At 45.4% G+C, this 12,055-nt stretch overlaps 1 protein-coding gene across 2 annotated transcripts in view; it reads right to left on the bottom strand.

Moving 5' to 3' along the window:
• Positions 1 to 12,055, bottom strand: part of NRXN3 (neurexin 3) — a 703,958-nt gene that overhangs the window by 341,723 nt on the left and 350,180 nt on the right. Inside the window, exon 1 of one of the 2 annotated variants that reach the window (XM_059474031.1) lies at positions 10,963 to 11,624. The exons of the other annotated variant lie outside the window; for it this stretch is intronic. Coding sequence (XP_059330014.1) covers positions 10,963 to 11,206 — 244 coding nt within the window. The 5' untranslated portion in view covers positions 11,207 to 11,624. Of the gene's footprint in view, positions 1 to 10,962; positions 11,625 to 12,055 lie in introns of those variants that run through there. 2 annotated transcript variants of the gene reach the window in all.

Raw genomic sequence — 12,055 nt, 5'->3', positions numbered from 1 at the left:
GCCCTTGAAACCAGGAATCCAAATAGCTTATAGAAAAGGGTTGATGTAGAATGGTTGCTCAGGCAGTGAAATGGGATAAAAGAAAGAACTCCTGCAGATATGACTGCTTTGTCTCTACATGGTATTTAGAGGGAAATACTCTCCACACACAGCCCCTAGCCCTTTCCTGATCCTGAACTCAGCTCCCTTATGGACATGAACTAAGCATCACCCCAAACCTTGGCAGAAATCTAAAAACCAGACGCTGCTTCTGAAGAGAAGCAAGTTTCCCCAAGGAGAAATCCTGCACATATCCCAATGTACACATGGAGGGGTGCCCTGGCAAAAATGCCCACTATTCAAGCACTGCATTTGAACAAACTGCTCCTCTTAGAGTCTTCTGTAGCAGAGGAGCACAGACAGGGCAAGCACACACCCAGAGGCACCACTGCTGACTGCCATACAGCCCTGCCTTCACCTGGGCCTGTCCTAGTGACCTTCTTAGCAACTCAAATAAAGCACTGCACAGCTCTCCTCTTGCCAAGCAGCAGCAGAATCCACCCTTTCTCCCTCCACAAAAAAAAATGTGCCTTAAGTCTTTAGACTGACAGACATTAAGTTAAATTTATTAATGTCTTGTTCTAGATATTGATAAGACAACTTCAAAAACACATGGTGGGAGAAAAAAAAAAGAAAGCTGAATGGGTGATTCAATCATCACAGTAACTGGACTTCTGAAACATAGAATACTCCAAAGTCTAGATTCAGGGTCAAAAAAGTGTGTGGCTAAAAGGGCACTGTACATTGAACACCAGCAGCTCAGGGCTCTGCTGGACAAGATGCATATCCCACAGCCTTCTTCAGAGCACTTGAAACTCCAGCTCAGATGAAGAGCCAACAGGGCAACCCCTTTGCTGAGCTCTGATACTGCTCGTTCCTGTCCTGTTTATTTGGTGTATTTTTTCCTCTAGCTTCAAATTGCCTGTCTCTTTTCTTGAGTATAACTTGGGTCTTTAATGGCTCTTCTAACGCTTCCCTCCTTTACTTCTGATTAAAGAGAAAGAAAGAATGGGAACAAATTTACACTTCAACTTAATTTCCATCTTCCTCCTCTTTTCTCCTTCCCCTCCTCTGTCCCTTGATTGCTGAAATAACCTCAATAATTTTGTTCATGATTTTTGATAAAATGAATTGATTGAACAGTTGCAGACAAAATCTAACTTGTGACAGAAGCAGAAGACAGCCACCAAGGACAATGAAAGTAGAGGTTGGGGTATACAGTCAGCTTTTGGGTCACTGGTCTAAAAAATCCCCTCAGATTTCTAAAACCAGCAAAGAGAAATGCATGTCCACAATGCTCCTTGAAGCAGTAAGTGAAACTATCTCCAGCAGTAGGAGCTTCTCTCACAAAGAAAGGACTGAAACAAAACACTGCATCTAACCACACACAGCCCTGGCATTTCCCATGCTTCTGACAATGTATTCTTAGGATGAGAATCAGTATTTCTCTGCAGAACTGGCTTTCTAAAAAAGGCACCTATGCTTCTCAGGACTTCTTCTAAGGAGAGTACCAGAGCCATGCCACTGTGATGTTCCTTAAACTCCAAGGACCAAGTATGCTGGCTGAAGGTTGAAGATACCTTTCCAGAACATTGGGGGGGAAAAGTAACAACACAGTTCTTCTCCTTTCATATGTGTTATGTCAGGATCTAACAAGATTTTAAAAAATCATGTTAGTTTTGCACTAGAGCACAGAGAAACAGAATCACCTGGCAATGTATGATTCACCATCCAGTATATCAAGGTAAGCCAGGAGTAGAGCTAGGGAACATGTTTGGAGGTTATCTTCAGTTCTGCTCCATGCTGTTGCTGAGGAAAAACCTCTTCAGCACTGCTCATTAACAGCTGGAATATGGCTTCAATGACATCAATGAACAAATTTCACACCAAGGAATGCACAAAGGGCTCAGGTTTCAATCGTTTTTCAAACAGTTATCAAGTTTTAATTAGACCAGTAGGGGAGGCTGCTCATTTTGCCAGTGTATATTTCCTAATGACTGAGCCAGGAAAAGTAGCCAAGTATATGGCTTGTTAAGTAGAAATTAACCTGCCTGAAATAACAATTACCTGAACTGAAATAAGCTTTGATACACACCACTGGCAGAATTTGCCACCCTGCCATCTGAGCAGAATTTGCCACGTTGATATTTGGTTACAATATATATTCTTTTGACATGAAGCAAATGCACCTCAATTCTGAAGGACAGGCACCCACATCACCTTATTCTGTTCCAGCCTACTGCAATCCTGACATGTTCATAGTCCTGGTGTCAGAAAAATAAGTTACAAGGCAAATGGATGTTTGTAGGGCACAGACACTTTTTGTCTCCAGATTCTCCATGAAAAAAAAGTTTGAAAATAAGATAGTAAGAATTCTCTGCTCTGTTTCTCTTCTTCAAGCCTCTATAAGGTGCTGAATACATTTCTCAAGGAAAATTAATTTCTTTGTCTTTTCCTTGCCTCTAATAAACTGCCTCTGAATGCATGAGGGCACAGGAAAGAGAGCAGGCTCCATGGTGAGATAATAAAAAGTGAAAAGGCATTCAAAGCCATCAGTATCTTCCAAACTTACACTGACAGAAATATGCTGGACTGTAGACAGGGGAGCAAGATCAGGGAAACTTAGAATAGCTTTGGCATTCACTACTAAGCTACAAAGAAAAGATGACATTGGGGGAGCAGAGGTCATGCTACAGAGAGGTTACACAAGCACATGACTAGATGTAGGCCACGTAAACTGAGGATCACTCTAGGTCCTATCCAGGCCACCATCATTCCTAAACACTGTACTCAGTGAACATCAGTGAATGACAAACTCTCCTGTGAAAGCACAGAACATCACCATGATCAGTAGCATAAGCAGAATATGAGAAAAGCTGAGATGAGCTACTATTAGAAAAGTAAATCAAGAAAAAATAAAGGAAAGAGAAAAATGTCAGGTTTCAACCCACTGTTTCCACTTTCATTTCATCAGATACTAAAAGATCAACAGTGCTTGTAAGTAAGCAAACATGCCTATATGACTGCAAGCTCCAAGAGTCCTTGGAGTGGAACTGTCCCACATGATCTTCCTATCTCAGGAAATCACAAAACCTGAAGGTTTTAATGCAATAAACACAGGAATTCCTGTGTTATTATGTGTTAAATCAGACAGTGCAAATCTTCCCAGAGTAGAAGCCAAGTAGAGACATTGGGAGAACATATTTTCTATGTGTAGTCCAGTCAATGTAACACCCAAATAATATTAACCAGGTCCTTCTTTATTCCTTTTCTTTTTTCTATTTTTTTAAATTCTCTTATTCAGAAACACTAGAATTTCTTCAACAATTTCAGGTCTATTGTATCTTTTATGTGTTCTCTCCCTTAACCATCCTGTATTTGACTTCCCAACACTACTCAGGGAATTTCCATACTCTGCTGCTTTGTCCGCATGCTCACGGTTGAAGTCCTTACCAAAAGAGGAGGACTTCTGTGCACTGAAACATTGGTAGCTGAGACAGCAAACACACAGAACCAGCTGGACAGAAATATTTCCAGATGTTACTCCTGTAAAGTCTCCACTGGCTGGAGTTATTAAGCAAACCAGCTGGAGCGGGAGCAGCAGGCTTCTGTAACTGCAAGATCCAGCCATGACAGGAAGCCATGAAAACCAATACTGGGCAGTGCAGTAGATGAGCTAGGAAACAAAGAGTTCACCAACCATGTCCAGAAAGTCAGTTCTTTCATGCAGCACAACTTTGAAGATTGAACTTTTTGAAAAAAATCCAAACTTCACCTCCCCGCCCCTTCCTATAATTTGATCCTCTTAATTTAGAGTAATAATCTTCCAATAATTTGATCTGGTTAATCCATATTAATAATCTTCCAGTAATTTGACCTGATTAATATGCTGAATTTATTCTAAATTCAAAATCAAGTTCCAAGGACAGCATAGAAACTGATTCCCTCTGAAGTTATTAAATGGAGCCTGCTGACTAAACTGATGGTACTCTCTTCCTGAGCTCTCTGGAAAACAAAGTCTTCCCTCACTCTTTACCATGTGGTATTCACAGAATAAGTGAAGGATCTTTTTTTAGCAATATTTTTATGTGTTTCTGATTCATTCACCCTGTTCCTTGATCTTCTGCACACACAAGACCCTCTGTAGATTGTAAAATACTTCCCTCTCTTCTGCCCTCCAGCATCAAGAATGCAAGAAGATGAAAGATGCAAAACTAAAAGATGATAAAGTAAACTTTAGCACTGGATCAATTTAGTAATGTCCTTTATCAGCCTCACTATTCATGCTTTGCAACCACTATAGCTCACACTAACTTCATTTTCATCTTAATACACCATACATAAAAGCAGCCTAAATATACATCCCCAGATATAAAGCGTATAATCTGTAAACTACAGGAACAGGCAGATCATTTCCATTAGTTTCTTATGTAGCAAAAACCACAATTTACACCCAAAGCATATAATTATATTCAAATTCTAAAAGACAGTTTCGGAAGTACTTTAAATTCATAGTTTGGGGGAAAGTCACTCAGGGATGTAAGAAGTTGTTTTAATGTGCAAAAACAACACACACACAGAATGCAAGAGAAGTAACACTCAGGAGTGGTGAGAGAGCCATGGTGAATCACAGGTCCCTTGCTCCAGCAGCTCCCTGGAGTTTGACATAGCCAGCACTCTGCTAAAATGCTCTCCTGCTCCTTCAGAAACACCAGTGCTGGGATTTAGCACTAGAGCCTGTCCAGGCTTTAAAGCCAAAAGGGATAACACTGCTAGGATCTGTGTTCAGAATCTGAAGGTTTCTGGCTTGTCCTTCTAGAGGAGATACAAGCAGACTGCTCTTTTAAGGTTCTCTGACATCTAAATCCCAAGAGGACTACTGGGGTTTCATTCATTTCTGTGGATCCCTGCCAGGGATCTCAAAGCACACAGATGCACCAGAACTGCTCATCTCACCTAGATGAAAAAATAGTTTTCTCTTAATTTCGCAGATGAGGAAAACAAGTCAGAAAGTAAAGTAATGTCTTGCCAAGGTCCTACAACAAATCAGATCCATCGGACAACTGCACGTCGTCTGGTGTGTCTTGGTGTACAGAGGTTACACGTAAGACATGAAAACTTTTTTTCTTTCTTTTTTTTTTGCTAGTACAAATGACCTTCCATAGTTATCAAAGACCACCAGGACAGCGAGGGCAAAAACAAACAAGAAAACCAACCAACCAATGCCCAAAATAAGGCAGCCAATCAGCACAGGACTGTCATCCTGGGCAACTACACAGAGAGCTGGTCTTGTTAAGGCACAGCACATACATAGAAAAGAAAAAAAACAGAAGAATGGTCGTCCTTTGCACTTCCCAGACAAAACTTCAAAACTACTCCTTGCACCAGGAAGCTCCAGCTCTTTATTTGGTTACCTCCTGTATGGGAAACCATCACCAGCTGGAGACTATTACGTTCTTGTCAGTATTGCCACATAACATGACCTAGGTGCATTTTCCTTCTTCTAGTGAGATGTGTAAGGAATTTGGAGCTCCCAGCAGCACAGTAAATAATAATCCAGTGGCTGTCATAATACTGTTCAAGCACATATTTTCATGCCATGGCAAAAGAAGAGAAAGAAAAAGAAAACAAGAAAAACTAGCCAGTATTATTAGGAAAAAAACTCATATATTTTTAAATGTAGAAACATTATAAAAGGTAACATTGTCGTTCTGCATTATTGTGACTGCATAGCTGATGTCACATAACCATATATTCTTTACAACATCAATACCTATACAAAGCATACAGCAGGATCTTTCGTCTGTCTTTGAAATGTAGTCACCTCTACAGAAAAATGTGGCAGTTCCTTGAAAAGTCAGGGCTGTATTATCCAAAAGCAGAAACAATAAAGAAAAGAAACCTCTCTCCAGTCTAAATTGCAAAGGAAATACAAGGAGGAAGAAAGCCCTGATCTAATTCTGACTAGGACTAGCATTGTCCCTTTTGCAAAATGTGCTATGAGATACTGGGCAAGCACAACATTGCTTTTAGAGGCAGCTTTTTTACATGTTTTAAGAAACTATACCTTCAACAGAATAGGTCTGAGCAACGTTTCAAAGAGTACAGAGACATTTATTAAATAAGACTAACAGGGTCCAACAACCATAAAATCATTGGGATCTCCTAAAAACAAGTACCAGGTGAACAGACTTTACCATTAGTTTTGGAGATCAATGCCAACTATCCCAAATTGAGAACAGTTAATACAGTGCACAGAATGAGAAGTCAAAGCACCTGATCAGAAATTGTTTCACAGAAAAGCATGCAAAGGATAACTCAAATAGCAAGCTCATTTTGAGGAAACAGCCTTTGTACATACCAGATTTTTTCTGTATTCAACTACGGAAACTGTGCTTTCTCAGAAGAGCTACAGAGTCAGCACAGGGAGGGAAAAGCCCAGCTATGATCACTTAAAACTCCAAGTGAGTCAGTTTGGATGCTTTGATTTCTGGATAGCCAGCTTGAGATAATTTAAGAAGACTTTCTTTAAAAATAATTAATCATTGTTAACATCTCCTTGGAAAGGAATGTAAACATTCAGGCATACACAAGCACTAGTCTTTGCCAAAAATTAGGCTTCATTGTTGATAGGAGAACAAAGGCAAGCCACAGAAAGTAGACAGACTACTAGCATTTCACCTTTGCAGAACTTAATTGCAACCTTAATTTCAGCTCTGAGTGAAGTTAATTTTGCTGGATCGCTGACTGCTTTGCACAGAGCGATTTTTTTCCATTTTTTAAAAACTACCAATCTTGGCTCAAAATAATCTCCTGGTGAAGGAGGAATGGGAAAGGTCCTGCTTTGTACTGGAGAATGGGCAGTGCCAAGGATGGGGAATCTGTTTCCTCTCATAAGGAAAAGGCAGGATTGCAAGAACATACAATCTTGAGATGAGGAACAGGTCACACTGGATGAGCAGCAAGGACATATGTATTCTAAAAAAGGGTGCACTGCTAGAGCTGTGCGTGGCAATCTTTGACACTGCTTGGCAGAATACCTGCCTATCTTATGGAAACACTCTCTTGATTTGTCCAAGCATTCACTCTCGTTTGCTAATTTTAAAAAACACATAAGAGAAGGAAATGTTTCATATAATTAACAGAATGTCTAAGAATTGATTCAGGCCTGACAGTTATACCCACAAGATCTGGTGATTGCTCACTACCAAGTCCTCACAACTGACTTACACTTTTTCCTAAGACTAGTGCAACAGCCCAGGCTAGCCTAGGCTCCACAAAGTGAAAATGAAGAGAAACTATCCTGTGCCCAGCACTGCTCCCACAGCTGCAGAGCAGTCCCTGCAGCCAGGGGCAACCAAGGCATCACACATCACCTCCGAGCACCTCTGCTCCACAGCCATTAAGGACAGCCAGAGAACAAACAGCCAGAGGAGGAAAAGAGAAAGTAAATTAATTAATTCATCACTAAGACCAAACAGACACAAAATCCCTTCATTTTATCTGTCAACCAGAGGCACTCATTATTCATCAGCTGAGGCCACGAGGATTGGAAAGAAGGGCTGTGAAGTCACTGCTGCAGGCTCCGGTAAAGCAGCTGACCCAGCACGGCGGTGAACAGCCCAGGGGAGACAGGAGGATTCAGCACATGTGAACTTTCAATAAACACTGCCCCAACTTTGTTCCTCCCTCTGTTTCACAAGCCCCTAGTGAAACAAAAAGGAATCAAGGGTTTCCCTCCCTATTATTCAGGGATAAACATTCTGCTAGTCTAGGAAGGTCCTCACATGGAAAAAAGATTTGTTCTAACTTGCTGAAGTTCCCTGCCTGGCCAGGCTCACTCCTCAGCTGAGAAGGAGGTAAATCTGTTAGAAAGACTTTCTCCTTGAGAAGATGTGCTGTGCGAAGTTTTGCACTTGCAGGTTGCAGCCCAACTACCATAAAGCACCAGCTGGGTGATTTCAGAATTAACTCCTGTAACACCAGCACAGCAGTGACTGCCAGATCTGGGTCCGGTCCTGCTCAAGGTAAGCCACAAGAAGGTCTCCACTGATTTTAAAGGAGCACTAAGACACAGGCTCCAAACAAGTGCTCACTGCTCATGAGACATTTATTTTTCCTCTGTGCTAGATATTAATTTGCTTCTTCAAACAGATTGAAATCCACTGGGATGTAGGAGGAAAAAAGGAAAATATTTTTAAATACAAGACTGAGTCCCAGTGGTCAGCACTGTGGGGCTGGAAGACAACACAGCAGGGTGGCAATGATCCTGATATGATTCCTTCCAAAACCAGTATTAATGTAGTCACTAAGCAGGGCAGCAATCAGAATGAATTTATTTCTCTAGAGAAAAAACAAATTATCAAAATCCCAGGAAACACAGGGAGTGCACAGCCTCTTTGGAATCTGACTCCTCAACGCTGTTACAGATCCAAGTTCCAAGGGTCTCTGTTGTGCAACAGTGAAAGAACACACAAAAATAAACCATGCATGTTTCCAAGACCAGCTGTCTTTGTGGTCTCTTCTTCCTCTCTCAATCTGCCCACCTCATTCACCCTCGTATTCGTGGCCAAAGGAGGTTTTTATGATAGCTTTGCTACAAGGCATGATGAGGAAAGAAAAAAAAAAATCCCACAAAAAACCAAACCACTAACATTGACTTATGCATTAACCTCAGCTCCCTGAATTCTCTATTTCCCTTGATTCCTTTCTGCAATGGGGACACCAAAAAAATGCCTGTTTCTCACTGAAGCTGATAACTGCTTTTGATCCTGACTCTTAAATGAGGCTTTGCTTGACTTTCAGGGCAGATGGAAATGCCATCAAGGAGAAAAGAGCTATCATTTCTTGACCACGAAACACACTGTAGACTTTCACACAGACTACTGCCTGACTTTAACAGCACAGCCAAACACTATCACATTTTGTGACATCCTTCTCTCCTTTCTTCACAAGTGACCTACAAGCCAGACTTTGCTATCCCCTTTCATCACAGAACTAAGCTACAAAAGCTGGGGGGTTGAAAACCTTTTTGGGCAGTGACTGGCTGATCCCTCATATTTCTTGTTTTAGCACAACAGGGACTCTCTCACATGGTCCTCGAGCATTGCTACAAATAACAGGGCTCCTGCTGTTAGTGATTAATAACCCATAACTGAGTTTCACATGGGTGGTACTTAACAGATGGTCTCAATGTCTGGCATGGCATTGAGTCCCTTCCCATGTGGGGCCTGAATGTTTCTCTTGCATTTTAGGATGGATTTGAACTTTGGAGCAGAAGTGGGAGTTTGATAGGCTGAAAGGATAGTGCCACTTGTGTATGCAGAAATGGCTGAACACCTCCCACTCAACCTACTGCACCCAGTGCCACTTCAGTCCTGAGCCCTGGCCTCTGCAGCACGGTGCTGTTCTGCAGTGCCCTGGGCTCCCCCTCCCGCACTGCCACAGCATCATGACCTACCTTGCAGAGCTCCCTGTCACCCTATCCCAACGCCCTCCAGCAGCTCTGCCAGGGCACCTCCTGCTAGCACAGCCCTGCTCCGCTGGTGCTCAGCTGTGACCTGCAGCATCTGCCTCCTGGCTGTGTTCCTGAGCCCTTTCCCCCTCCAGCGCTCCTTGCCTCAGACCTGCAATACCAAGCCTCTTCCACAGCTCTGCCAACGTACCTAGATATCTCACTGGAGCTCCATTCATCGCTGTGCCATTTGAACCCTTCAGACTGCTCTGCTGGTCGTCTGAGCACTTATCTGTCCTCCAGTGCTCCAGGTTTCAATATCCTGGTAACCCTGACACAGCCCTGCCAGCATATCCCCATAGTCTCTGCTGCAGCCATGTCATGTGGCACCAACTGTGCCAGGGCTCTTCCTTCCTTCCCTTCCCTCTCCTTCAAAGCGTGCCTATGCTTCATTTCTGATACTGGTTCTTCCTCTTCTTGCCCTGCACCAATGTGAATCTCTAGGTGAATACTCCTATGATGGAAGGCCAGACCTGACCCTGACCTGCAGCCCTGCAGGGAAAGGCCCAGGCCTTGGCCTGCCGGCCTCTCCCAGCTGATTTGACTGAAAACAGGAGCTAAGGGAAAAGGACAGCAGACAGGAGAAGGTGGAGATGAGGAAAAGCCCCCATGCCTGACAGGCCTAGGCCAACTCCTGTCAGGGTAGGAAGACTTGAGAGAGCTGGTTAAGAGGCTGTGTTCGTCCAGCCGCTGAGCATTGCTCAGCAATTCAGGGGCACGACGCTGGCCCTCTCACTCTCTCGGCATCTCTTTAGACACTCTCTTCCCCTTCTCCCTTGCTACCAGAGTGAAAACCTACTCCTTATTATTTCCTGCCCCAGGGTTTCCCAGGAAGACAGTACCAGATACCAAGCAGGAAGCCAGGAGCAGGAACGAGACCTCGCCTTTTCCTTTGTACGCCCCTTCCTCTCCTCACCCAGGAACGCTGCGAGCGCGCAGGCAGGGGAGGAGCGGCGGCAATTCCCCAAGCTCCGGCTGGCCCTCCCGCAGCCGGCCGACCGGGAAACCAGGGTGGCCGGCGGGGAAGCTGCGCTGCTGCAATGACCATGCCAGCCGCTGCAAGCCAGGGAGTTACTGCTTCCCCGTGGCAGGATCCCAGCGGGACAGCAGCGGATGCCCTTCCACCGTCACGAGCTGCTCGGCGCTGCCACGGAGCGACCCGAGCCCGTCCCGGGCCCTACCCTCCTGGAGCACAGCGGCCCAGGAAGGCGCCTCTGGAAGGGTGCGTCCTCAGCCCTAGGCTCGGCTCGGGGGCAGGGGAGGAGTGGGGGGTTAATGGAGAGGGGGCAGAAATATGAGGGGCAGGGAGGACCCCCCTCCCCCGGAGACACAGCCATCGTCCCTGCTCCCCCTCTGCTGCTCCAACTGCTCTGCAAAAAGGTTAGAAAGAAACAAGAGCGGGAACCCACCGTGTCCTCCTCGGAGGGAGACAGGGGAGCGGTAGATAGAGATAGGCACAGAGTGGTGCTTGCTGCCGTGGAAGTGATGCTCATACTGAGCCTGAGAAACAGACGAGGAAGAGGAGGCAGAAGAAGCCACGTTAGAGGAACTCCACACAGAGCTGACGATACATCCCCAAAAGAGGGAGCACATCCACAGGGTCCAGGCGGGGCGGCGTCCCGGGCAAATGCTGGGGTCTATTCTCAGGTGCATGGTCAAGGCACAAGACACCTACAGACGGGCAGTCTGAATTCCAGCCAGGGAGAGAGAATAACGTTCATGATGCCAGGGGACCCATGCTAGCAGAAAGGAGTCGCTTCCGAGGCTCTAGGGGTGTGCGTGTGTGCTCAAGAAGAAAAGAGACTGTGTGTGCGAGAGAGCGAGTGCTAGCGGGGAAGGGGAGGGAGGGGGAAGGTTAGTAACCACACAGAGACGAATAAGACGCGCCGTTTCCCAGGGCTGGATCTACTGTGGCAGGAACCCCGCGGCCGTACCGAGCCTCCAGGAGTGCGCAGGAAAGCCGCACATGTCCGCACGAGGGTCCTGTTCAGGTTCCTCCAGGAGCACGGGGTCCTTGAGGACTTTTCCCTGCATGCGATTCCTGTCTCTCACTTTGCTGAGAGGGACTATTAAAAACGAAAAAGAAGAAATAAGCCAGGGGACCCAGGTAAATTTTTGATTTTTTTTTTTAATCCAAATTCCGGGGGGTTTCTCTTGCTTCTCCACTAGCAAGTGTTGCAATGCAGAACTGCTAGGACACGCACACGCGCGCACACACACACACACACATAGCAATCTAGATTATCATCCTCCTTCCACCGAATTCAGGCGACCGAGGGCTCAAGCCGATTAACCCTGCGAGGCCGTAGAGCGCATCGCCAGGTCCTCCCGGGCGGGTTGGAGCGGGCTGGAGCGGCGGGGCGGGCGGTGCGGTGCGGGCGCGGAGCGAGCGGAGCCGGGGCTGGCTGCGGGCGGGCGGCCGGCGCCAAGTGCGGCCAACTCGGCGGCGCAGGTGAAGCGCAGCCGGGGCGGCCGGGGAAGCGGCTCCGCCAATGGGCGAGC

Source organism: Ammospiza nelsoni, chromosome 6 (assembly GCF_027579445.1).
Source record: "Ammospiza nelsoni isolate bAmmNel1 chromosome 6, bAmmNel1.pri, whole genome shotgun sequence".
NCBI classification, from domain to species: Eukaryota; Metazoa; Chordata; class Aves; order Passeriformes; family Passerellidae; genus Ammospiza; species Ammospiza nelsoni.
This window is presented reverse-complemented; position numbering and strand designations above follow the sequence as displayed.